Raw genomic sequence first — 26503 nt, forward strand, 5'->3', positions numbered from 1 at the left:
CGAAGTAGTTCAGCAAATGATAATGGTGTTCTGAGAAACTTTAATTTGCTGCTGCTTTGTTGATCTGCCAACAACTGCCTGTAACGAAATGTGATCGTCTGTGTTCAAGGTCAAACCCTTGGGTATGACGATACCTCTGTCGTACCCTCGGGGGCACCGCAGCCATTTGAAGCGGGGCACTGTGGCTGCTATCATCAGGATAATTCCATTGCAAATCAGCAAAGCAGGGGTCCATACTTAAGATACGCAGTCTGGCAGTCCTATTGACTCCTAATTTTGAATGCTTGAAGTCAGCAATAATCAGTATATAACAGACTGCAGCATAGGGTAAAGCTATAGTAGGTAGCTTTCCTAAAGGTATAGCAGGTACAGGAGGAGCCTTACCAATAGCAGTGTGAAACTCTGTGCAGCCTAACTTAAGCTGCTGCTGCTAGCTAGAGTAGTATAGAGGCACTATGGGTTTATATCTACCAGGCAGAACGTGGAGGGACAATAACAGCATGTCAGGGGTAGTGAAAACCACCGTAGTTCATGAAAAGCATGAGGTAAGAATAAGCCTCCAACAAAACCATCAGGCAAACCCCTTTCCCGAGCGCATTTTTCCTGGCGAGCTCCCTCCTTCTTCAGTCTCCACTGCTGCTGAGTTATTTTGGTACAGTAACTTTTTCCTAAGATACTTTTCTGGGGTGACCCAGACCTTTAAATTTGTCAGAGTCAACCTGCTGCAGCCCTAAGAAAGAGGTTTTATGATTAGTGCCTGCTGGTTCCTTCTTTGCTAATTGGTAAGTGTCTGTCTGTCTTGTTACAATCACCTCTATGCATCTGGTTTTTCCTACTCCACAAAGGAGAGCTTTTGCATTAATGTGGTAGGAAAGGGCAGCGTTGTCAGCTCTGAGCATGAGAATGTGAAAGTTATGAGACAAATATATATTTTGTTCCTTTTTACTTGCCTTCTGTTTTGGAAGCTTTAAGGTTTGTTCACTTGTTCACAAGGGTTCGTTACCCTGAAGGCAGAAAGTTACGGGATTTTGTTTGGTTTTGTTCTTAAATTGTGTGATTTTTTTCATATGTTGTCATGAATCATGTTAGGATGTGATTCTTTGTTTTATTTACTTTTCTAAAAGAGTATTAATGCTCCAAGTGAAATTTAACCTCTATCCATCTATATGCCAGGTTCAAGCTTGTCAGTCTCGGATACCACAGTAGGAACTAAATTTCGTCTAACAGTTCTCACTAACATTCCTGTGAATTTCCTCATTGACTTTATTGAGAGCAGGACTTGCTCCTGTCTGGTTCATATGAGCTGTATATGTGCTTTGTAATGGTTATAATGGTGTAGCAGATCAGCTTTATGTTAATAGACTTCTCAAAGGGTGGATTTAAACTACAATGAGATGAAAGTAGATGTAAGTTTGACATCAAGCTCCATTTGACATGGTACCTGTATATGGGAGCAGCCCTACGCTCTCCGCAGCTTTGGCTCTCTGCTTGGTAGGCAGTTCTGCATTCCCCAGGTCTGCGCCGTAAGCCTGAATGTTGGTAAGAGGAAGAGTGTCTTCTGTCTGAGACGAGTCTGCCTTCATGGAAGGAAAGAAGTAATCAGCGAAAGGTTGGTAACAGTCCTGGAGCCTCTTCAGCATGTTTTCTGCTAGTCCTTGTGGAGCCTTTCTTGGTAAGTATCTTCAATGACACACAGAGCTGGTTTGCTCTGAACTTAAACTAGGAGTAGCTAGAAATGTAGGGTGCTAGTGCGTGCTTGAAAGTAAACTCATCTCGCTTGTTCCTACGCGACAGTTCAGAATGTAGCACCTACAACCTGATGACTTCACAGCTTTTGCTTTAGCAAAATCGGGTTCCGTGCTGTGATACGCAATCTACAACAAGCTTTTGACAGACAGTATGGATCACAGGTAGGAGCTTTTGACAGATATGGGAATATAAGAATATACTCATCTTCTTTTTAAATAGTGTATGCCTCTTGCTGATGCTCTGGGACGGGAGCAAGGGCCTGCACACACACATTGAAGCAACCAGAGAAGGAACACTGAGAGGGCACAGTCCTCCCCTTGCTTCCAAAACAGCACTTTAGTTTAAAACTGGATTTTTTAAAATGTGCTTTGGGTGACCTCACAGAGGTACAATTAAGAGAAGTCGTTTTCACTATAGTTTCATCCCTTCTCTACTTTTCCTACTTTTGTGGTTTGTGTTTATTTCAATTACTGAAATAGTTTGCCACTTACCCCTCCTTGGCCAGCAGAAAGATTAAAATGCAAGAGTTGTGCATATTAAACCTCAATTTAGTATCGCACCATTTCTCCCCCTGCACAGAAGCTGCAGTTCTCTGTCCGCCCTCAAGCAGTAGTCCTTGCTATGTGTATTGTTCACTTGCTCCAATTTAGATGTTTTTGTTAAGACTTAGAAGAACATTACTTTAAGATCTTACAAAGTTGCTATGGTATGAAACACATTATTTCTACACTGTAAGAAATCTAGCAGGCGACTTCATATAATTTAGCTAAACGTTTTGAGATTGTCATAAAGTCTTGTCCTGGTGACCGGGCTTGAAAAGACAAATACTCCCCACAAGCCTTTTCCCTTAATGTGATTAAACAACTCCCTAATGGTTTGCCCCAAATCCAGCTGCAAGTAGGTGGCTCTTACTGAGCCACTTATGGTACCGGGAGCTGACTTGCGTGATGTTTGAAGGGTGTATGAGCCCCACAGTGGAGAGGCTGTTGATAGAAAGAGTGATGTGGACTGATGTGCTTAGTAATTAAAAAATAATCTTTATTATAACTTAAATGTGATAGGAAATATGGTGAGTACAAATGCCACATAACTAAAAGCAAAAAAAAAAAAATTAAAAAAAAAAAGCAGAAGTCAGTACAAAAGGACACGTGGAAGAATTCAGCTGATGGGATAGGCATGGTATAAAAACCATAACATGGTTATTTCACCTTCTGCAAAAAGAGTCTATATCCCTCAGTAAACAAGTAAGCATTTTGAAATGTACAAAATGTACTTTTTTAATTAAAGGAAGAATATATATATTTATAAATATACAGATATGTACATTGTTGTAACATTCACAGTAAAAAAACCCAAAACAAAATGACCCCTGCCTGCCAGTGTGTTAGGTGCAGGAGGCTTCCTTCTGATGTGAATTGTTTGCAATCTTTTCTATGTAGTCTATGCAAATTTGGATACTTTAATTGACATCTAAATAGCGTTTCATGCATAATGAACACAGTACAAGAACACTCTTCTGTTAAATTCTATTCACCTCCTCTGTTAACTTAAGGCTCGTAATCAACAGCTTGGAGCACTGTCTTTCATCCTTGCAGGGGAGGGGCGGGGGGAACGCATTCACTTCACCCTCTGTTTATGACTGCCTCCGAGGTCCACTTCAGTTTGTTCTAGTTCTTTATGTTGAAATCACTCTATAGAAGCTGTGATCCACTAATTAGAGTGTATGAAATCCAATCCTGCCTGCAACTTACGGGACCAAACGGCTCTGGGGACTCACGCAATTAGCTGTATTCACTCCTTCTCAGAATAAATAAATGCGCTTTACCTTTTCATTTAGTTTTCGGAAACCTGCGTGATTGTTTGATCTCCCTTACAAACCTCTTCGTTAATGATGGTTCATTGCTGGAGGGCAAGAGAAAGGAAATAAAAGACCAGTGGAGGCATTTAGAATGAGTCACCAAAGTGACACCTCCCAGGGTTTACATCATGCTGTTTCTGGAGGCAAAACTTGAAGAAACTTGCTCTATATTTCGTTATTGAGACAAAACTGAGAAAGCCCGAGTGGTGCTCCTTGCTTCTGGGGTGTTGCTGGGGACACTGCATGGCAGCAGATGCTTAGCTCGGGGTTGAAGAGAAAGTTTCTTTGCAGTCCTGCTCAGGTGGCCTCCTACTTGTCCTTGTTAGATACAGTATCGCACACCTCAAGCTTTCAGGACAACTTCAAGGAAGTAAATGTAATAGTAAAATATACGAAGATGCCACATTCTAAAAACTCACAGAAGGTTGTTGAGGCTGAATAACTGCAATTACGTTATTTGTTACGAATCAGTCAAGAAAGTATTGTTCCTCAGCATCCAACTGTTCCATCATGAGCTGTAAAGAGGAGCCAATAGGAACTCTTGAGCTGGATTTTCGATTTTGCTTTTTCTTACGAAGTCTGTAAATTGCTACATTTTGGGATATTCTCATAGAATTCTTCAAAGTCTTCCTTCTGCTTCCCACACTGAAGTGCAGCTCCGTCCTACTTGAATGACTGTTAAATGTAGGCAGGTTCTTTTCCACTTAAAAAGCTGCGGCAGCTTCAGTTCCACGGCGGCTTCCAACTTTAACAAATTCCCGGGGAAATTTGTCCAGCTGTTCGTATGCCAGTCTCCCATCTTCACCTGAACGCAAAATGTTAAAGCATAATAATGTATTATATCATTGCCTTACAACATTTAAAATACTGGATTCTCTGCTGCTAGAAAGTACTGATCTGCCAATAACTTCTTTCCCTTCTTAAAATTTCTTATGTTCCTGAAGGCAAATTCAGAAATTACTTGGAAAAATTAAGCCTGCTGTGAATGTTCACATTATTTTTTAAATTTTCTCTTGTAGTTTGCTGCTTTTATCTAGAGCAAAACAGAAGCAGGCGTGGCGTGTATGACTAGATGACAGTATATGTATACTTGTCTTACTAAATGACCTATGGTGCTTGTCAAGGTCTCGGCTGCAGCTGTGATACACTCAAGGTAGATGATGTTTATCTGCTGCTACTTTGGACAACGTAAAGTTTACCCACTTCTCACTTCCTGTCACTTTAAAGAAGTGAGTCTAGCCACATCTTTACTTATATACGGCTGAAAAAGAGGAAGCAGTATGTTTGCTAAATTTAGCTATTTGTGTCCCTCAAACCCTTTTCTCTTAGGTACTGTCACCTGTACGCACCTGAAGATAGCATTAAGCCTAGTGTGTTGAATTGACCATTAGGAATCAAAATGTTCTCTGTATGTCATCTAGAAGAATGGCAGTACAATCTCCCAGAGTTTACAGAATTGTCCCTGGGCTAATTGTTTTATAACCTGAGCAATAACCCATCCAGCAGCAGAGTGAACTCCTGCCGAACTGGTGAATGAAAGAGAATATGTTTGAAGAGTTTCCCTAACTACAATTACAGATGGACACACACCCACGGAGTGGAAATCCATGCTCAGCCTAAAGGCCAGACAAATACAATTTCTCTGTGCCACTGAAGTATTGGGGCCCTGAAACTGTACAGCCGTGCTTGCAGTCAAACACTGCTACGCAGCCAGATTACAGGTTAATGAACAGGGTATCTGTTGTCTCAAGGACAAACAAAGGTCAATGCAAGGTGCCTGAGGTACTGTGTGAAGGAGGACTTGCAGGCTAGGGTCTGTCCAAATAAGCATATAAAGATAATTTAGATTCAATGAACTAATGAGCAGTGCTAATGGCACTTGAGAGTGTGATAATGGCACTGCAGGGGTGATAGGAGGGGATCCCCAAGAGGAGGGTGTATGATACACAGCAGGCGGTGTGCCAGTCCTGCCTCCTTGAGGCTGCTTGGTGTTCAAATTCATTATGAATTATTTCTGTTTGTCGACTTCTCCTTTGCTATTTTTCCTTTTCTACTTCCTCCTCCACACTCACACAATTCAGTTTCTCTTTGGTCTATTTTCATCATTTTCAAAATGAATGATTTCTAAGCATATATATTTTCTAATGTGTTTGAGTCTCTAGGTATAAAGTTTTGTTTCAGTAGAGTGTCTCACATTTGTTTAACTCGGGTGTCTTACATGCTGCTCTGTTAAAAAAGAAAATGAAATACTGCTCTAAAACAGGCAACTCACCAAGTGAGAGCAGGGTTTCGGACGCCACTTTTCTGATCTCTTCATTGTCAGACTGGCAGAGCGTGACCAGCATTTTAATGCTCTCAGCAGCCTGGGAAGCGCAAAAGGAACCACATTAGCCGCCCAGTACACCACGGTTTTATTTCACAGCCTTGTGTGGACTGCACAGATTTACAAGAAGATACATATTGGGCCTTGGTGGGGACATGAGGAATGGGGTTTCCCTGAGGGGGGAGCATCTAGGAGAAGGCATATTTTCTGCTGTCAGTGTGGACCCTTTCTAATTTTCCTACCCTGTGTGCTATATACATAAATCTGGCTGACCAGCTACGTCTGCCACTTCTGACCGTAGGCTGGGTGATGGGCCATGGGACAAGGCCACAAACGTGCCGAGGCACGGGTATGGCAGGGAGAAGAACAGGAGACAGGTGGTGAGGGAGTGAGTTTCACACTGAGCATGTCCAACCTGGTAGGCCTGAGAAGGCTGTTCTCACCAGCCTAGCTGTGTCTACAGGGGCATGCTGGCTGGTCAGCCCAGTCACTTCACCGCAGGCTCCTCACTGACACCTGCACTCACCAACATGTCCACATTTTTGCCTTGCCTCTTCTATTTTGGGAAGAAAGCAAGGAATAACCCTGTTCTCTGCTACAAAAATGTCAGGCCTTTGGGGACAGCAGCTGTCATAGTGTCTCTGGCAGGCTGTTTAATACGATAAGAGATGAGTGAAAGGAAGGGCAGGTACTGCCCTGGTGTGACACATGGAAGACGCTCTGAGCCACAGAGCCAGGATTTTTATGAGCCTTGTCGATCTGAGGGGCACAGGTCTGGTCTCAATGCTCTGAATCAGGGCTTAGCTACTGCAGCCATTAAAATCTCACCACCCCATCTTGAACGTGGTTGCTTGTGCTTGACTCAGGGCAAGTCTGCAGTGGGTGCGTTCTGGTGACTATGGCTCGAATGCTGACGTGAGTGATGGGGACGCAGCAACACAGATGCAGAGTGGGACCTGGTGCAGCCAACGTGGTTTGATGTGGATGAGACTGCCGTTGGGTTAGCTCACCCACAGTCACCTATCAGTTGGAGCATTCCCATCCTTGAAATAATATCTGCCAGAAAGGCTTCAGCTTTTTATTTGAAGATCCCAAATGACCGAGGTCCTTTCCCTCAGTAGTTTGTTTTTTCCCAGCAATTGCCGTTCTTACTGTTCAAGATGCATCGGAGCCACGCCGCTCAAGTTAAATGGGTCTAGCGCCAGTTCCCACCACTGGTTCCTAGTCTGTCTTTTCCCAAGAGATCAAAAACCCCAGTGCACCCTGCAGGCAGCAGAGGTGTAATGCCCCTCACTGTTGCCTCTCAGAGATTCCTGCCAGCATCTTGTTCAGGGGAAAATGGTTTTTCCGTATTTAAACAATATCGGATTATGTATTGGATGGTACCAGTTCTGGCTGGGATGATGTTACATTTTAGAGCCGTCTTCTCCAGGGGACAGTTTTGAGGGAGAAATAGTCAGTCTGCAGTGGGTCTGTCTGATGGAACACGTTTTTTTGGCTCAGTGTCCCATACCAGTCAGGCTTAGGTGGCTGCTGTTTCCCATGGCTCTGTACAGCCAAAACAAAAGCAGCATTTTTCCTTCCTGACATGGGAGTGCAGAAATAGTACCAGACACTAGCTGAAGCTGTAGCACCCAGATGTACCAGCTGTTTGTCCGTATGGTTTGTACTTGCTGCTTACAGCTGCTCTCTGTGCTGTCACAAAATGAGCTGTGACCTGTGCCTCCCCTTCTGTTCTCCCACTGCAACCCACGTGCATTACAGCTAATTTTATCCTGGGAGAGGATGATTTTTTCCCCTCTCAGTCTGTACTCCACAGATGAATAATTTTTTTCTCTGTGATGTGGAAGTAAGTCTCCTAAAATTAGTATGAGCGGGAGGAAAAGATAAACTTCATCATCGTCGCAGAGCCTGGCTGTTTTTGAAATGAAGCTTCTAAACCGTTCCCAAACAGCAAGGTATCTGTAAAAGGATGCAGTGCAGCAATGCAAAACAAAAGCACTGCTGCTGCTATTGCAGTGCTAATTTCTGTTTTGTCGTTTGTACCTCTCAGATGTCCTTTTTTTTAAAGTAAAGCCACAAATTAATTCCTTGTCTCTTACCTTGAGGTATCTTAGAGCCAAGCAAGCTGCTTTCTGCAGCTGGAGGTTGGGTTGGGTGAGTGCTTCACAGTAATAAATCAAAGCCTGAAAACAGACAAAGAAGAGCAGCAATGAAAATGTCTGTGCCTGTGTGGAGCAGAAGGGTGGAGCGTGGAGGCATTGCTACCCTACTAAAGGGAGAGGGATTGCAGCCCGATTCCCTGATAGCAAGTGTGTGGGACAGAGAGACACAGCCTATGCTATAGGTAACGTGATGGGATAATTCCCTACAGCAGATCCAGGCCAGGCCACTAGTTACTGTTTAGTAGTCTCAGGCCAGCTTTTGGTGAGGAAAAGTTCACGTTCAAGTGAGAAGCACGACCTGGCACCCTTGAGGGCCTTTCTGCATAAATCGCCAAAGAGCTTTAAATGGGCCTTGGAGTCTAAATAGCTCAAGAGTTGACCCTTGAGATGGTCTCTCTAATGTAGGGATAGTAATGAACAGGCTGGGATGGACCCCAGAGGGACTGCAAATAACTATTACAAGGTTAGCGTGAGCTGCTAGACCAGCTTGGTCCTAATAATTAGTAGCTATTGCTGAGCAAGCAAAACCAGCGTGAGCAGCAAATCTCGGTGGCAGTCGGCTGTGCCATGAACTCATCTGCAGCATAAGGCTGCGTAATGCCCTCATACAAGGCACCTTGTGGTCCTCCTGCAGGCAGTGAACCAGGTATCAGCTACACACGCCTGTTCCAGGAGAAAGTTATGTTTTCCCTGAGATGCTGCCTCCATGAAGCTGGGGAGGGGGAAGGATGGTATGAGATACCAAGAGGCTGCAAAAATGGAAGATGAAGTGGGAGGGCAAGCAAAGAGGAGACTGGATCGACAGAGAAGAACAGCAAAGAGCGAGCTTCTTTTTCTCCTCCCTCTGCCTTCCTTCTGCCACTCTTCCTCTTCCAGATGCCTTTTCTTTCACTCTCTCCTGGCAGGGAACAAGGGGGATAGCAGGGAAAGGTCTACCATGAAAGGGTAGAAGCCAACCCCTAATTTCCTCTTATTCCTCTTCTCCCTTCTCTTTAATGTCTGTGTTTAATCTGGCCCTGCTTGTTGCCTTTGGTATCTGTGATTGACTCAAATCTTAGATCTCACAGCTGAGCTGTGTTCACCCACGGCAGTCCATCCCCTCCAGAAATGGTGGGAGGTCCCATAGATGCCAGCCTCCTTTGGGAAAAAAATAAAAATCTCAGACCTACGTCTCTGCACGTTGACGATGCTGGGGACTGCTGCCTTGAAGCCTTGGACTGAAGCCAAGCCTGAGACAGGCCAGCAGAGATGCTGAAGTGTGGAAGATAGCTGGAGAGCACAGCACTCGGTAAGTATTTGCGGAGTTTTGGTTAGTACCTGTTTAGTGTAATGACAGGTAGAAGCAGACTGGCATAACGACAGAAACAGACCTGCACATTTGCAGAAAAATTAGACAGGAAATCCCTCTGGATCAATTTAAATCAAGCTTGGAGCAATTATTTTATATGCGTAGACATTTGAGACACATAGGCAGAAAAAATGTCATGACGATACAGGTCTCTTATGCAATAGGTGATTTTCTGCCACTTACCTTCTCCCTGAAGTGCCTGTTTTCTGCGGTAGCTGTCAGAAGTGATGCCACAGTCTCACTGACTTCATTTTTATTTTCATTGAGAAGTAAAGCCAAAGCTCTCAAAACTTCTTGCTGTGGTGGAAGGTTATTGGAGTTTATTTTGGCCACATTTTGCTGCAGTTTTCCATCTTTCACTGACTGCAGCATCTGAACCACAGAGGCTAGAAGTGCAAGAGGAAGGTCCTTGTTACTTATTTTATCCTCTCGATATTTCAGGTTGTTCCCTTCCCTGCTAGGAATCCTCCATTTTTACTATACACATAAAGGACATGAAAAATCCCCATCTGAGCAATTGCTATGGATCCGTATTGTGGTGTGTCTGCATGGGGAATTGTCTGGGCTTTAAGTTGGGCCAGTTTCTCAGATGTTCTTCCAAAGGAGGAGATGAGTAGATGGGCTAGGTGGGACACTGCAGCACTTAACGCCTACCCAGAGTTAAGGGCCTACCTGTCAAATCTTCACTTGCTGCTGGAAGATATAAATTGTCCCTATAACAAACGAAACCCAATATTGTCAGTGTATTGCTGTCCAGGGCATCTTTGTGAGAGCTTTTCCTAGGCAGATTGATGTTTGCCACCAAGAGCCAGGGCTAATGTGTTTCAGAGGTGGGCTGAAATGCCTTTTTCCTTCCAGCTTTTTGAGCAAAAGCTCCCCAGTATGCCTCAATAAAAACAAAAACTAGGCAATGTTCCTCAAACTGCCTCTCAAATAGAGAAGAAGAAAACTTGGCTTGCCAGGGACTGCAGTCTAGCACACTCTGTGAAGTGTCTGCTTCTCTCTTTAGCTCTCGGTGGCAGAGCCTGCCAAACACTGACGTGCTGTGATCCCTCGGCTCCTGAGAAGAGCTCAGCACTTTCAGAAGGTCTCTCCATAAAGGATGGTGAAAGACCAGAATGTCATCCAAGCTGCGGGCACAGGAAACTTCCCTGACCTTGAGCCCAGCCGACCACCATCAGCCATTTCCTAAAATCTAACTCTTTCAACACAGTTTTTTCCCATTTGAATATGGAAATAGAAATGACTGAGGGTGTATCTGCATCAGCTCCTCTCCCTTGATACGTACAACTGTTTAGGTGTGTTCAGACTTAGTATCCAAGGTACTTCCTTGCCTCCTTTCCCCCTTCTTTTGCAAAATCAGCCTCAGGGCTGAACTGTTTTGTGCTGAGCTCAGAAGGACGCCAATGTACTCCCCCGTAGCTGCCAGAATTTATATACCCTACCTTCTTTTGCGAGCTGCAGCAAATAGCTTCCAAGGTCGTTAACACTGTGGCTGGCAAAATAGTTGTAATACTGAAAGACGGTGATGATCTCGGAGGACATGCTGGAGTAGAGGACGGGCTCCGTCCGGTCCAGGATCTGAGACACCAGGATCCTGAAGACTGCAGGCAGCCGCAGACAAAGGGATGCGTTAGTAAGAGCAAAAGCTGCTGGCAAAATGCCGCAGTCCATTTCAAAGCCAGAAAGAAAGAAACATATTTGCAAATATGTTTCAAAATATTTGCAGATACTTCCCAATGTTTCTAACCTCAACTGTGGTTAGGTTAAAAGCTAGACAGACCTCCCTGTCTAGCTCTCATCACCAAAGGGTATCTTTGTAAGTAAGAATGAACCTCTGCCAGTTTACGGACAGCTAGTGCAGCTTCCTATCCGATACAGGAGCCTTTCTACCCAAATGATATCCTGAATCGCTAAACACACAGCCACAGCGCTGCCAGTTACATCTCCGTGATGCCACTGGAGTAGGGGAGATGTGTACAGAAGCGGGATTCGGCTTTGCTTGTTTTTATGATCCTGCGTGAGCATGTGGCACGCAGAAAGCTAGTTTAAGGCACTGTCTGTGAGAGCTGTAGCATGGAGCAGGAAGAAAAACACTGCCCTGTGCAATGCAGGTGCCCACATCTGAGCAAGTCACCCTACATCCCCGCTCTAGCCCAGGGAGAGCTAGTCAATGTGGTACATCTCACTCCAAATAGGAACCTATATTCAGATAGACTCACTTGGATGCATATTAATTCCATCCCAGTGAACTGTAATGGGGCATGGACATTATACAGACACATAAAATTGGGGGGATTCCTACTTCACTGAATCACTTACAAACCTGTATTTGGAACAGACTTACTTTCTGATTAGCTCATAAACGTTAAAACAGCATTTTCTCTTCTGCTGACCTCACCTTTTTCTCCTATTCTGATATGATTATTTTGGGCCAAAACTGTTTCAAGAGTTGTAGCATCAGTTTTCAAATGAGATCTTGGAGCCATGGCCAAACGGGCCTCCAAAGGGTTGGAAAACAAAGCAGTGAAGGTTGAGTAAAGCCCAGTACACAACTGTTCTCCATTTTGATGACCGACACAATTTTTTTGCAGCAGTTGGTACCTGTTTCTGCAAGTCCTGGACACTCCTCATTCACCGTGGTGGCAAAATTGATATCCAGCTGCTTCATCATCTTGTCTGCAGATGTATGATACACTCCTGAAGGGCCAGTACACTTCATCCAGAAAGCCAGCAGCGACAGCTTCTTGTGGAACTCTGGAATTGCTGGAGGAGAAAACAAAATGAACGATGAAACAAAGCTGTGCTGGAAGCATCGACTTCCAGAAGAGAAAAGATGGTAAGAGTGGAGGAAATCTCACCCCAGCCCACTGTTACTGTTTGGTGGGTCGTCCTGTGCCATTACCTTCACAGAGCACGATCATGTGCGCACCCCAAGCTTGTAACATGTCTTTTCCATTTCCCATGGTAGGATGTGAGAAAACTTGCTCCTGATTCAGTTCTGGGAACTGATGTCTCATCCTTTTAAATACCATGAAATACTAGGAGAATACTGCAAACGGCCTGCACAAGACTGGTCCCTGTCCTAGCACTGCTCTGTGGCCTTGGATCAGTCGTTCAATTTTGCCTCAATGTTCTGATAAACAAAGTAAATACACCGTGGTATATTTACCAATCCTGCCAGAGTGTCCACAAGGATGAGTAACTAAGTGTTTGTCAAACTCTTCCAAGGCATTAAAATAGATGCAACAAAACCACAAATATTTAAATAGTTCTCCACAGAGATGACTAAAAATAGTCTTTTGGATAAACCGTTCGAGGAGATGTATTATGCCTCTGATAGTACAAGGCAGATCCCGTCTTTCCTCAGGAAAGAGAGGTGGAAGATTTTGGCTCTTCAGAGGTGGCAGCATCCCCACCCCACTGCAGCAACGACCTCTGTGCACTTTCTGCACATCAAGCAGGATAAGGATAAGTCCTTTCTCTTCTCACCTGCTTATTTCTGGATACCAGTGCTGAAGATAGAATAAGGCCCCTGACCAACTCTGGCGACTGCTACATCTGCTGGTAACTGTGAGCTGACCTTACTACGGTGGCATCTCCTGCAGTGATGGTAGCTCTGCACAGCGATTACTTCAGCAGGCACATGTGCCCAAACAAACCCTTTTCAGAAGGAAACCCCCTAACTTGTCTCTTACCATCAGTAAGGGAGGTGATGTTTCCCAAGTTCTCAGTGCTGATCTCCACGATATTCTCCATCACAAGGATCTGCCTGGACAGCTTATCCAGGAGGTCTCTTGCCACAAATGGTGTTTTACTGGAGAACACAATTTGCTGGTCAAGACAAATGGGAAGAGAGGAAAAGGAGTCACTGAACCAAAAAAACCTCAGAAGAAAACAAAAACCTCCAAAACACCTGGCACCTGAAGAAGTGCAATGGCAAATTCATTGTCTGGAATGATGGGATCTCCTTAACTTCAAAAGTTTTTTGTCTCTGGGATATTTTATGGTCCTGGTTGATACGCATTGTTGCTTACATCTTTAACATCTACATCCAGATCCAGGCACTTGAGTATCCAAGCAGCCATTTGCATAAGTAATTTCTGATTTGTACAATCTGCAAAGCTAAAGGAATCCATCATTATAAGCATTAAAGCCAGAAAAGAATATTAGTCTGACTTTCGCGTAACACAGGCCGTGGACTTTCGGGACATACCTGCCTGGAGGCAAACCACAGGTCACTCTTTCTCCACTCCGTTTCACCTCTGATCAACTACTCAGGTGTCTTTATTAATTTGGTGCTTTTTCCTTGATACTACTCCCTGCTGCTGACATCTGCATTTTCTTCAGCAGTCCACGTAAATATTGTTCATATCAAATCTGCTCCGTGTGTGGACATAGTTCGAGCTTGCCTCCCCCAGCTGCATATTTACTGTGGACTCTTGTATTTAAGCCAAAACCCTCCCTTTTTCTCATACTTTTGAATCAGCAGAGTGTCCAGCTCAGCACTAAGGGTGCTGGAATCAGACTCGCTCTGTATTGCTTCAGTGGGCCTTTGGGAAAATAAAGTTAATTATATCTAAGATGGAAAAGTCAAATAATTGCAAAGAGGAAGCTGCAGTATGTTTTGATTTGTCGGGAAAACCCTGATGCCCTCGCTTGCTAGAGTGGCTTGCTGGAGGTTTAAAATCACATTTGCTGTGCTTGGGCTCTGAAAAAAAACTCTAAAAGGTTGTGCTAGTTAGTTGCGAGCACGAACATACAATTTCGATGTCCCAGGAGGGCTGTCATGCGCTGCCTTCACTGTGTGTGTTGCAGACAATCTCTCCAGCTCACATGCAGAAATTCGTTTCTGCTCTTGAACATCGCAGCCTTGTCTGGGGCTCGGTTAAACAGTGGGGCCACGGGCTTCTGCTTTACCTCTGAAGACATGGCCTGCCTTAACTGGGGACCGATCTCATTGAGGACCTCCTGGTGAAGCCAGTGAACGTTTGTAACCCAGAGCAGGGGCGGCCCCTGCCATCTGCCGCGCTGCCCGTCAGTCCTGCTGGGCAGCACCTGCAAAGTGCCCCGTAGTTTGCACGTCAGTTCTGCTCTGAGATGGGCCAGGATGGAAACAATGGAGGCTTTTCCCATTGAGAGTGAACGGTGTCACCTTCCTCCCCCATCACAGCGGCTGTCCCAGTCCTGCGCTCCCGCTGCCTCCCAGGAGCAGTGCTGACCTTGCCAGCCTGCTCATACCCCATGTCGCGGGCACACCAGTGCCTGGAGGAAAAATTTTAAAATGTATGCCTCAAATGAGCTGGGCCTGGTACCTGAATGAGCTGCGTGCAATACTGCAAGTGCTTAACTATGGTTATATCGAGGCTGTCGTTCCCTGTGGTCAAAGGCAGAGGGCTGCCGGCCACGCTGGTGCCCACACCCGTGTCCTCCGTGAGAGCTTCGCTCAGGTGGCCTCTGGCTTCTGGGTGCTCCGTCCTGTAACTGGGGAGGAGGGAGGGATGAGGGAGGTCAGTGCAGGGCCGACCACCGCCGCGGCAGACACACACACACACACACACACACGCTCGCTCAGGGCAACGAGCAACAAGCACAGCAGAAGAGCTGCAAGCAGCCAGAAACCTCGCAATGAGCACATCATATCACAAAGGAGCAGTGCTGCCCTGGCCAGGCATGGAAGGGCTGTACCCACCGAGGGGACAGCTCTCTGTCCCCTGACTGGTTTGCCTTGAGCGATGCAATGCCCTTACCAGAAAGCCTTTTCAACCCCCAGTTACTGTCACTCGGTGGTGACAGTGTTTTTTCCCATCTGTTGGTAAATCATCTCCCCAGTCGCTCTGGGTTAAGCACCATCACAATTTGTGCCATCCCAAGCACCGAGCTGCTAAGAACAGCTCCGTGCTTTCGGTGTCCTCCTGGTGCCAAAGTTAATGCTCATTGCAGAAGGAAAGGAAAACCACTGCTGGAGTAAGAGACATGATGTTTTCATATGCTGTTTTAGGTACAACATGTACAGTTTACTTTGCCATCGTTTCTGTAAGAGCATAAAGCTAGTCTCACTGTGTTTTAAATCATTATTTCCAACATTGTCTTCTTGTCCAAATGGTCCTCCCTACATTTAAATGCAAAGTCTGAGGTCAGTCCCCAGATGGCAAGTGTTTTTGGCTGCAAGTTCAGAAGTTTCAACACTTGCAATCTTTACACTGAGTCACACATTTACACATCTAAAAATGGAAGCGGGAATCTACACTGTCCGGGGATGAGCCAGAGGGGAAAAAAATGAAATTTTAACTTCTACTTTAACTTAAAAGATTTTAGTTGCTTTCTAAGTCAGCTTATAACAAACTTAAATTTTTGCTGCTTAAGTTAAATTTATGCAAAAGTGCCTGGTTAAAGCCAGATCCTTAAATCAATGTAGACTGAACTGAGCTCGGAGTGCCAATTTAGCAAGCAACACAATTTTCCAAGTTTTTCTTCCCACCAAGTCTTATTCTGTAAAGAGGATATGCAGTGAGATGATGGGAACTGCATGGTGGTTGCTTGTTTGCACTCAAACTTGTTTTAAACAGGCCACAATAAGCTGTGAGAAGTATAGCTCCCTGGTCGGAAAGCGTGGGGTGCAAGGGAACCATGTTCTTTTCTTTTTTCCCATCTCTTGTGCCGCTTACGTGCCTGCTGGGCATTGTGTCAGCTCCGAGGATGCAAACATGCTTTTAGGATCTCATGATTGAAACACAGCATCTTAAGGTCACACAACAACGGCAGACCACGACACAAACACCACAGCTTTTTTTTTTTTTGCTTTTTTTTTTCTCAGAAAGACCAAAAGTGATGAAAGAAGGGCAGGTAACACGCAGGGCCATGAACAGAGTACCAGTCATCACTCTTACATTCCAAAGGAAACCTACACCATGCTGCTTAAATCTGGCCCTGTGTTACTGTTACTGACAAGCTTAATCCACTGCAAAGACTCATTCGGCTAGAGAGAAAAGACAAAGGGAGGGGGGAAAAACCACAGAGGAATTAGTAATTACATCCAAGGAAAGCCAGGTCCAAACCTATGTCAAGGAAGAGGCTCTGCCAGTATTGATATCAGCTTAATTTAATTTACCCTTCTCCTTTGGAGGACAGATTGCATATATTTGAACAGGAAAAAAATGATCCTGGAAGCTAAAGATTTTGTATGCAGCAGCCACAGGGAACCCTCTGACCCTATAAACTCATCAAGGATTAGTCAGTCTTCCTTGAATAATGTGTGCACCGGGATCCCCTGTTAGCGACAAAGAGCTAGGGTATCAGTTTGGCGTAAGCACAGCTGGCAGTTACTACAAACTTACCTATTCTTCTCAATCTCAGTGTCTGAAAATACCGAGTCTGCACCTCCTCCACCATTACAAACCTCCACACCACCACCATCCTCATCATCAAAGTCAGAGGTGTTCAGGAAATCAAAGCTTTCTAAAGCACTTTCAACTGTTAGACTTAAACTGGAGGACCTGCTTCGGCTTACTGCTGGCTTGCACTGCAAAGGCAGAACAAACCAATGAAAACCCCAGATATTAGCTACTACTGAAAGAAAAGAAAAAAAAGGATAAAGCTTAAAACTTTCAAATTCTTCATTTTATTTTTAAAACTTCATTTTATTGGCTATTCATTTCAAACCTTCATATTCATAGCATATACAATCAAAGCCTGAGAACTGGAAAAACCCTTCCCTTCCTCCTCCCCTCCCCATCCTACCCCCTCTCTTCCCGAAAAGAAAACCCTCAAAGGCAAAATTCGATGTGTTTTATAGAAATGAGAAGTACATCTTGAATCCAAGCGACGCAGCTTTCGGCGCCCTCCAAAAGGAGAGATGGCAATTAACGCACTGGAAGTTGAAAGGGGAAGGCACGTTCCATAATTGCTGTCCTAGCTGCAGAAGCCAATTTATACATATCCAATGGCACTATCGGATTTATTCCAGTTGTAACTCCAACGGACCTTAGGCAGGAATGAATTTGGTCCCATATCTGCAGATTTATTCATGGGATGAGTGGACTTTTGTGGCCTTTGAAGCCACATGGCTTATCAAGGAAAAGCAATCAGGCATCAGACACCTAAGTGACAGAGAAAGGCAGTATTGTAACTTGGAAATTAACAGTGCTAGAGAGGGGGGAAGCCATCCTGTCTCACTCCTGGGAAAAAATGCAACTGAAGCCCCGCTGTTGCTGTAGGAAATATCAAAGGCCCTACTCCCATGTGGTGATTCATCCAGACATGCCCACAGAGTTGCTTCCAGGGTCACCTTGCAGGATCAGATGTAACTTGAGGGATCACCTCCGTTGGTTTGTGCAACGACTTCAATACCTTTAGCACTGTCATTATTTGACCAGAAACAGCCAGGAGCCACCAGTGCTGTTCCACAAGCCACATCTTCCAGTCCCAGCCAGGAGCCAGGACTTTGTCTTGGTTTGCAGAAAGAAATGCATTGGCCTCCGAGTTCAGACTCAGCACCAGCTCCTCTAGAGCTGAGGAGGCTTGGAGTTTTGTTTCCAATTCATTTGCATACAGTATTAATGCTATAACGGTCATATGTTAGCACTTACGATGCTTGACACCTTAAACTGACCGTACAGTCATTAGCTGATCAAACACACTTCCCAACGCCTCTGTGACACAGGTGGGTGCTGTATCTCGCTTCTTCTGCGGCGCCGATGGTTTTAGCTACCATTTCTTTCAGGGCTGATAGTGGAGCTTCTTCAGGCAAAAGCAAACAGCAACATGTGGGCTTCTCCTTTTCTCTGCCCGTCTGATATTGCCAAGAGAGATTTCTTCAGCCACAGCTGGATTCCAGCTCAACCTTTTTGCATGGGGAGCCCAGCAGGGCTGCTGGCGATGCTGGGTGTTGGTCTGCAAGCTGATCAATAGGCGGCACGCAGACATAAAGCATATCTGGAAAAGGCGTCCTTCTCCAGTGTGCAGGAATCCTGCCTGCGCACGTCTGTCCTCTGTCTTCCCCCCCATCCCACATCTGTCCCTTTGTAACTTCTGATAAAAGGAGCGTAAATAAACAGTCTCCATTGTCCCTCTGCTGTTTGGATAGTTGACCCCTTTGTACAAGCTGCAGAGCAGCTTAGAAGTTAAAAAATAATATTAATGGTATCTTTGCCTGCTTGAGCCTCCTTGGGAAATAGTGCAAGAAACGGGGCTGCAGGCTGTCAAAAAAGCACTTAATTTGGGAAAGTACTATGCAGTTGCAAACACCAATGGAAACAAAGATGTTAACACAGTTTTTTTGTAAAAAGGTAATGCTGAAGGATAAATGCTTCCCTCCTTTCTCCTCAGCCATGTTTTTAAATGATGAGGCTTAAATGACTAGCAGACCAACTTGCATATGAATATGAAGCATTTGAAATTATTATTTCCCATATAATACTCTTTGCACAGTAATGCGTCATGAGTTATTATTCATAGGAGAGATATGAGTCACAGTGATCGGCAGGAAATGTATTAACAACACACATGCAAAACCCTTTTCTTCTTTCTAATTTTCAACGTTATGTCCATCCTGGTGTAATGACAGGATGTCTCTCATTTCAAAAATGGGTGGGGGAAAAAGAAAAGGCTTGGAAAAAGCCTAGGCGATGTGGGGATGGCAACCTTCAGTGAGACTTATGCTTCTAAATCTCTTTGGCAATCTAGAAAATTCAGCTTCTATCGCTACAAGGCCTGATCCTCAGCTGGTGTAGTTTTGCACGGCTCCACGGAGTTCAGGGGTAGTATGCTACAGTAAACCCACTGAGGATGTGGCCCACAGATTTTAAAGACAGAAGGTTGGATATATCTGATCTCCAGTATGGCACAAACAATGGGTTCACAAGTAGTTTCTTCACAGAAGAGTATAATTTAATTACCCCTCTGCCACTGCACCTTTTTCTTTTTCCCCCAGGTTTGAGTAGATTAAAAGATCCATTGCTTGAGGATACAAGGCTATGGTAAGCACATTGCAGACAAGTTTAAAAATGCAACGCTGTGAAGGGATGCTCCTGCTTGGAGCAAAGCTACTGCTAGTAAGGAATTTTACTGATCTCCAAAAACCCTACTTTGATGTTTGCGAGGCAGGGGAGGAGATACTACCTGCTCAGATTTTCTTTAGGGTAGTATTTTCCGAAAACGTACTCACTTTTAGGATGTCATCCAGATGCATCACCTCTTGGTCCAGGTCCTGAAACTCCTTATACTGCTCTTTATGTGGCTCAAGAGCTAAGAGAAGCCCTTGCAAGGCTTCTTCAATGCTTCCATCGAGATAAGACTTATATCCTTCCGATTCCCCACTAATCGATCCCTCACATGGCAGCCTCTCTGGGGTCATGGGTGCCTCTGCTGACGTAAGCCTTTTTACCAGCTGCTTCGTGATGTTGCCCTCATAGGTATCCAGCTCCACAGGCTTGAGCTCTGAACCTTCATCTGTGTCCTGCAGGAGAGACACCGGGACGCTTGTCTCTATAAAGACAGGATCGTTCCCAGCATCGGAGTTTTTTTGGCAAACTTCAGGAGCTGCCCGTGGGGCGGCCTTGTTCTCAACCACTGCTCCCTCTCCCTGGGACGGCAGGTCCTTCGGCTCAGCGACAGAGTCTCTGCGGGAGTCACTGCTGCTACAGTCCAGGCTTGAGCTCTTGGAGGACTGGAGAGCTCGGTGCTGGGTGGGGGTCGCAGTGATGTCAGGGCTGGAGCTGACGTGAGCAGAAGAGGACTCTGCTGCATTGGCAGGGGGCACGCGGTCTTCGTAAGGCAGGTCGCCAAAAGTGAAAGAAAGAGGTCGCTTCTCGGTGGTTGCCGTTCCATTTTCAAAGACGTCATCTGGCAAATTCGACTGAAAAGATAATAGAGAAGAGAGGAAATGTTTTTCATGTAGCACTGGAAAGAGAAGAAAAATACAGTATGTGCCTGGGAGAGAAAAATGCAAGGAAAAAGATTAAAGAAGCATTCAAGATTTGAGAGATGGGGAAAATATTTCAAATCCAACTTCTGCTTTCATCTGGCATGGCTCCTGATCTCAACAGGAAAACTGCTGGAAAACTTGGGCTTAGCATCTCTCTGGTAAGCAGAAAGCTCTAGGAAGCGAGTCCCAGAACAGAGACATGAATTCTGCTCATCCTACCAGATTCCCTCAGGCAGCATTTCCACTGCACTGCTCTAGTTCCTACTGCGTGTCTCTTTTTAATGGGATTGCACTTAAACCACCTTGGCTGCATTTTCGTACCCATTATAGATTTCCGTTGTATTTATTTTCTGACTTCTAAAATAGCAATCCCTAAAATTTAGCACAGTTTGCTCCAAAAGTTTCTCTAGTGTCATGGCATTTTAATGGTGATGTTACTATGCTATTTCTTTTCTGTTGAAAGTATGTTCTGCCTGTGGCATGGACATCTCTAGTAATTGCTGAACATGAGTTACATAGGAGTCCTGTTCAACACGAGTTTCTGCCGAAATGAAACAGAAGAATCTGTGTGGTGGTGTATTGATCAGGACATTGATCATTTAGGAAGCAAAATCAGCGTATACAGACCCAAAAATGATCACAGCATATACATATGTTCATCTCTCTGACTGACCTATGGGGAAAAATCACTATAGGAGTCACAACCTGCCTATCTGACCTACAAACCTTGCTCTGTTATGTGGCCAACTCATGGAAATGCACAGCACAGATGAAAGGCAACTACTGTTTTGCTGACAATTTGCTGGAAAGAACTGTAGGCATTCACATGTTGGTAAGGTGCATAAGGTTAAAGTGTCCAAAACTCCCATCTTTTTTTCCCAGCACTATTAGCAGCTTTTTTCCCTAAACATAATTATACTGAAAGGTTCGTTTCTTCTTTCCCCCGACATGGGTATACTTTTAGCATCTGAAAGTCATGTTACTAGGCAAATGTATAACATCAATCAGCGTAGCAGGCCATTTTTAAGAATACCATGTTGGCTTGTATTCCTGCCCTGCTCTCTGCCCACAGATAGTTGGCTTCTGATCATTATCCCTGTAGAAACCAAGAGGAACTTTCATTTAAGGCGAGCAGCATGGGCTCTCACGGTCATGTTTTCCCCTCTAATCAGTCAGCAAAATGAGTGAGTTGCAACAGAGAGCAACACATGAAGCATGCGTGGGAATGGAGATGCCACACGGGGACCAAAAAAATCCTTCACCAAACGAAAACCAGGACTCACATATAGCTCTAGCCCTGCTTTTGGGCTTAGCCTGAGCGATGGCAGGTCACTAAAAGAGCGACTGCGGCGAAGCTTGTCAAAGAAAGTGTCTTGCAGAGCATCTAAGATTGTCAACTTTGGCCTGTCTTGCAGGGGATGCAGCCATTTCTTCAACAGTTAAAGCAAACAGGGTGTGAGGAGGGGCAAGTTAAAGGAATGCTTTGTAGCAGAGTACTAAATTACAGACATGGGATGCAGCACTTGTAAAATTCCTATCTGTACAGATGGCCTATTCGGCTTAATACACAGTCCTGACTAAGCATTCAGAATTTGATTAATGCAAAATGTAAGAGCACCCTGTGAATATCTTCGGTACAGGGGCAAATTTGACCATGGGATGCATTAAAAATACTAGTGCTATAATGGTTGTTACTGTTACAAAACGGACACACATTTCATAAAGATTATTCAAGTATTATAGCAGTCAGGCAAGAAGAATAGGTATGCAATAATTGGCCACATAGTTTCAAAGATGCCAGGATCAGTCACCTTTTAGGACTAGCAGCTAGGAATGCACTCGCTTTAGAAGCATTTGTAAGGGTAACCTGCTGGAACCAGGGAAAAAAAGCTTAGTCGCGTAAAGCAATGAAGCATTTGCAGTGTTTGAAGTGCTCTAAGGCTTCTCATTACATAAACATGAAGCCAAACAGAGCTTACAAAGAATGAGTGGTCCTTGAAGGTTGGCGTTTCTGGAGTGCCTTGGCTGTACATGGACAGTCTCCTCTGGAGGGCAGATGCCTTACTCACATTTCCTGTGGACGGGGTCAAGTCTTCAACATCAAAGGGGCTATGGATGCACAAGCAGAAAAAAAATGGTTTTTAGGCTGAGCAAGAAGGAATTTCAGGTCCATGGAAAGGATTTTTGAAAAGGTGGTTTATTAGCACATCAAAACCCAGAGGTAGCAAGTTTTTTAACAGAAGTGTTTAAAAGAAAATGTTGTTAATTAGACAGCAGGCTCAGAAGTGTGGTTTTCGGTTCTGATAAAAGTATTCTACTCTCAGAAATCATTTATGTAGCGTAGTCTGATGTTATTCTTCTCACATGAAAAGTATTCTTGGATTTGAGCTGACAAGTGTCACACATACTAATAAGAAAGGTGCTCTACTATTAATAGAGCTGTTGCATTATAAAGGAAACCAGTAGCTGTTATTGCTGGCTTCATGTTTATTGCATTACAAGAAACAGCATACATGACTGTAAAAGCTAAAAGCATCAATGCTTCTTCAGAAATGACAGTTACCAATTTTATTAAAGTGCCACGGGAATTGGGTTTGAATCCTAACACCATGAGCTTACCTATGCTTACCAACTCAGATGGACAATGCTAGGAGATTTCCCACCACCCTCAGGCCATGTATGAAGCCCATAAAAGCCAGCTTTTAAAGATGGGCCAGCTTCTGAACTTGGCCAGGCTAGCATGAATCCAGGGCAACTCCACTGAACTTTATGCTAATATTAGAAAAAATTAATGAATATATAAGGACTCAGTTACGTCCCTTTCTCGAGCTTGGGAAGAAGTATACACTTTAGTCAATTCTGTGATGTCTCACCACTATGTGTTTCACGTCTCGTAATGTCAGTACTCACCACACCTATTGTATCAGCTGAAATAGGCACAACTAAGAAACTAGGTACAAACCTATTTGCCACAGGTAACACAGGAATACTGTGGCTGACCACGAACCATTTCTCATCTCCCAAACTTGGGCCACAACTCCTTCCCCGTCTGCCTCATCGGGGAGCAAAAAGGAGAGAAGAGACCACATGGACCTTTTCTCTTTGGTTGAATTTTTAAAACTGCTTGACCCAGTGACCGACCGACCGACCAGCCAGCTCTACTTACTACCAAGTGATTTCAAGGTTCAGCTTTATTGTGCCAAGGTCGTTAATGTCTACTGCAACCACCTGAGGCCGAGCTGCAAACAGGTCTTTTGTCTCACAGGTAACACTTCCCACAAGGATGTGAGTAGCAAGCCCTTTAACTTCTGTGACCTGTAAGAGACAAGAACAGGATATCTAGGAGCACACAAGGCATTGCAATCCTTAATTACAAGGCAATGGTTTTGATTTTCTGGCCTGGAGCCCTTCCTAAAAGGCTTCTAAAATGTGACTATGTTTGTTGTGTCTTCATAACTTAGGGGAAATTTAGATTTATTATTTTTTTATGATCATGCTTCTATGTTTTCTTTATGTTTTTATGGGTGTCAGAAGAGAACAACCATACTGGCTCAGCCCAAGGGGCTATCTGACCTTGTATTTGGTCTTTTGCAGTGACCATAAGCAGAGCCCAAGGGAAGAGTAGGAACAGGAAGAGTATATTGGAAGTTTTCCTGTCTAATATTCTCTCAGCAACTGACAATTTTCATGTCAGGCAATCTCCTGATATAGCTGGCCTACTCAGTAATTCCCAAGGGACCCCTATTCTATTCATCTCCTGTAACTCTGGGGCAATGAGGGGATGGAGCAGCGATGGAAAGACTCTGGTTTAGGAAGAAAAGTTGCCGCCGATTGCTAGGAGTTGTAAAAGTTGTTCCTTCCCCGGGGGACAGGGCATGGAGTCAGAGGGACTTTCATTAAGAAATTCTGGGAACTTCTGTGCTCTAGGAAGCTGTCAAAACAGTCAGAGTGGGTTTTCTACGCACCCCCATCTCACTGTGAGCAGAAACCTCACAGCGCTGCTACCTCACAGCGTAGCACTGCTGTTCTGCACAGGGTGGTGAGACTGGACCTCAGGACTGTTCCAGCTTATGCCCAGCTGGCCCTGTGTGTGTTCAAACGAGAGCCCTATGTATTTCTCCAGATCAGCAGATGCTGCTCTCTTATCTGAGCAGTATTAAAAAAACTCATCAGTAGTGGGATTTTTTTGGTTTGCAGTTTTTCATTGCTGTTGTTTTCCTGAATACTGTTAGCAAACAGGTTTCTAGTGTTCCCTTGCTTTGGTGCAAATAATCTGAGTTGCTGGAGAGCAATGTGAGGCAAGGGTCGTGTTAGTATGGCTATGACAGCAGACTGGGAAGAGTTAGGACAACGTCTCCCACAGGACTCCCAAACTGATTACAGTCTTGTAGCATCTAAATTGGACAATACTATAGCACTTCATTCTAGTAGGTGTGTTGGAAATATTAATGCTGGCTCACTTCCAAAGAGTTTAATGATCTGCTGCTGCGTTTTTGCTGATGGTGCACGAGAAGGCAGCTTCTTGACTCCTGCCTTGCTTGCATACCTTAATGGAGATCAGTCCAACAATGAGAGGGAGGAAAACCATTTCTTCTCCGTCCCAGCTTTGCTTGCCATTCACTTCTATTTTGCCTTTCAGTTTCCATCGCTGGCGACCATAACGCATGAAAATCTGAAAAAGAAAACCCCTCTTATTTTCTTGAGAAATCTGCTCTCTTGATGCACAAATATCAGAAACAGAATTGGGAAAAGGGTCTGAAGTAGGTTGTGGTGGTTAGTGGTGTAGGTGCTGCCCTTCTGCTTCCCATCGAGCCAGAAGGAAAAGGTCTATCCTGCAGGATCTCTGCCTCTCAGCTCTCCTAATCGCTCCTTTTGGTAAGGCACCCCTCACCCCAACTTTCACCTTCATATAACTAGATGACTCATAACAAAGAAGCTGCAGGAGTTTTAACTCTATTTACAGGGAAAGCTGCAGTGCTGGGGGGGGGGTGGTGTAAGATTTGGGAGGGCAGGATAAAAGCCCCTGTGACCTTTCCTAGCACCTACAGCTTGCGCCTCCCCAGGCAGGGGAGAGGGTAGGCGAGCTTTTGGCCATCCCCCATCAGAGGCCTCCCGAGCTGCGAGACTTTGGCTGGCTGGTGATGGAAAATGAATGAGACCCACAGTGCAGTAACATAATTTGAAGCGGTAAGAGCAGCAAGCCCGTTTTGGGCTGCGGGGCCAGCTGGGAGAGACCTGCTCCAACTGATCGGCCCCGCAGAGGAAGCACACGCTGCTTGCAGGCATGAAAGCAGCAGAAGAGATTTGTCACAGGGAATGAGTGGGAACAAATGAAGCGATGATCAAGACGGCAGGGAAGTACAGGTTGGGGGGATCCATTATTCAGCCGCTGCGAATATCTTGCAGGGTTAGCTCTGTTCTGGATAGAGCCGGAGGCTTTTATTTTAATCCACCTCCAATTAACGTGCTTGATGTTCTCCACTGGAACGCTGCAGTGACCGGAGATCCTGACACAGCCTCACAGAAGGTAACATCTGGGTCTCAAGAAATGGTTATTCTGTATCTTTCTGCTACTCTGCTTTATGATGAAGTAAAGTCTAAACATTCACTAAAGGATGCTTGCAAGGACTTGGTCAATTTGCTCTGCGTGCATGGGATGGGGCATATGCTTTTTTCCGGGGGAATTAGAAGTGTTTTGTCACGAATAAGACAGGGAGAAGCACGCCCTCATTCTGGGAGACACTTAAAAAATAAGGGGGTTTTGCTTGTGGGTTTGTTTTTTCTTTTAATTTAATTTTTTAAAGTTAAAAAAAAAAACAACCTGTAGTTCTTCAGATAGCCATCATCCAGTGCTCTGAATATAACTGTCAGGTCTTCTGACAGATGCCCTGACATAGGCAGACATAAAGAGAACCACAAGGTTTTTCAGAGCATATACAGGAAAAATAGTAGCTGTTTCTTGGGGTGCTGATGTGAAAAGGCTTTCTTCATTGCGATGTAAAAAGCAGCGGGACTCTGCCGTCCTTTTGATTCCTCTGCTGTCCAACAAACCATAAACCAACCCAGACGTACCTCGTATTGATCTCCCGGGCAGAGCCGAGCGAAGCCAGCCAGACCTCAGAAGGGAAGACAGGGA

The 26503-nt window shown here is 44.8% G+C and overlaps 1 protein-coding gene across 1 annotated transcript in view; it reads right to left on the reverse strand.

The window, feature by feature from the left end:
- Positions 1–2763: 2763 nt before the first annotated feature.
- The window catches only part of FAM65B (family with sequence similarity 65, member B), a 70916-nt gene continuing 47176 nt past the window's right edge, over positions 2764–26503 (reverse strand). The window contains exons 9-22 of the mRNA XM_009324916.1: positions 26440–26483; positions 24914–25039; positions 23534–23682; positions 22347–22476; positions 19609–20298; positions 16781–16965; positions 14759–14927; positions 13142–13277; positions 12048–12209; positions 10889–11047; positions 9627–9829; positions 8033–8116; positions 5880–5970; positions 2764–4412 (exon numbers count right to left, since the gene is read on the reverse strand). Coding sequence (XP_009323191.1) covers positions 4312–4412; positions 5880–5970; positions 8033–8116; positions 9627–9829; positions 10889–11047; positions 12048–12209; positions 13142–13277; positions 14759–14927; positions 16781–16965; positions 19609–20298; positions 22347–22476; positions 23534–23682; positions 24914–25039; positions 26440–26483 — 2429 coding nt within the window. The 3' untranslated portion in view covers positions 2764–4311. The remainder of the gene's footprint in view (positions 4413–5879; positions 5971–8032; positions 8117–9626; positions 9830–10888; positions 11048–12047; positions 12210–13141; positions 13278–14758; positions 14928–16780; positions 16966–19608; positions 20299–22346; positions 22477–23533; positions 23683–24913; positions 25040–26439; positions 26484–26503) is intronic.

Source organism: Pygoscelis adeliae, unplaced genomic scaffold, assembly GCF_000699105.1.
Source record: "Pygoscelis adeliae isolate BGI_AS28 unplaced genomic scaffold, ASM69910v1 Scaffold135, whole genome shotgun sequence".
NCBI lineage: Eukaryota > Metazoa > Chordata > Aves > Sphenisciformes > Spheniscidae > Pygoscelis > Pygoscelis adeliae.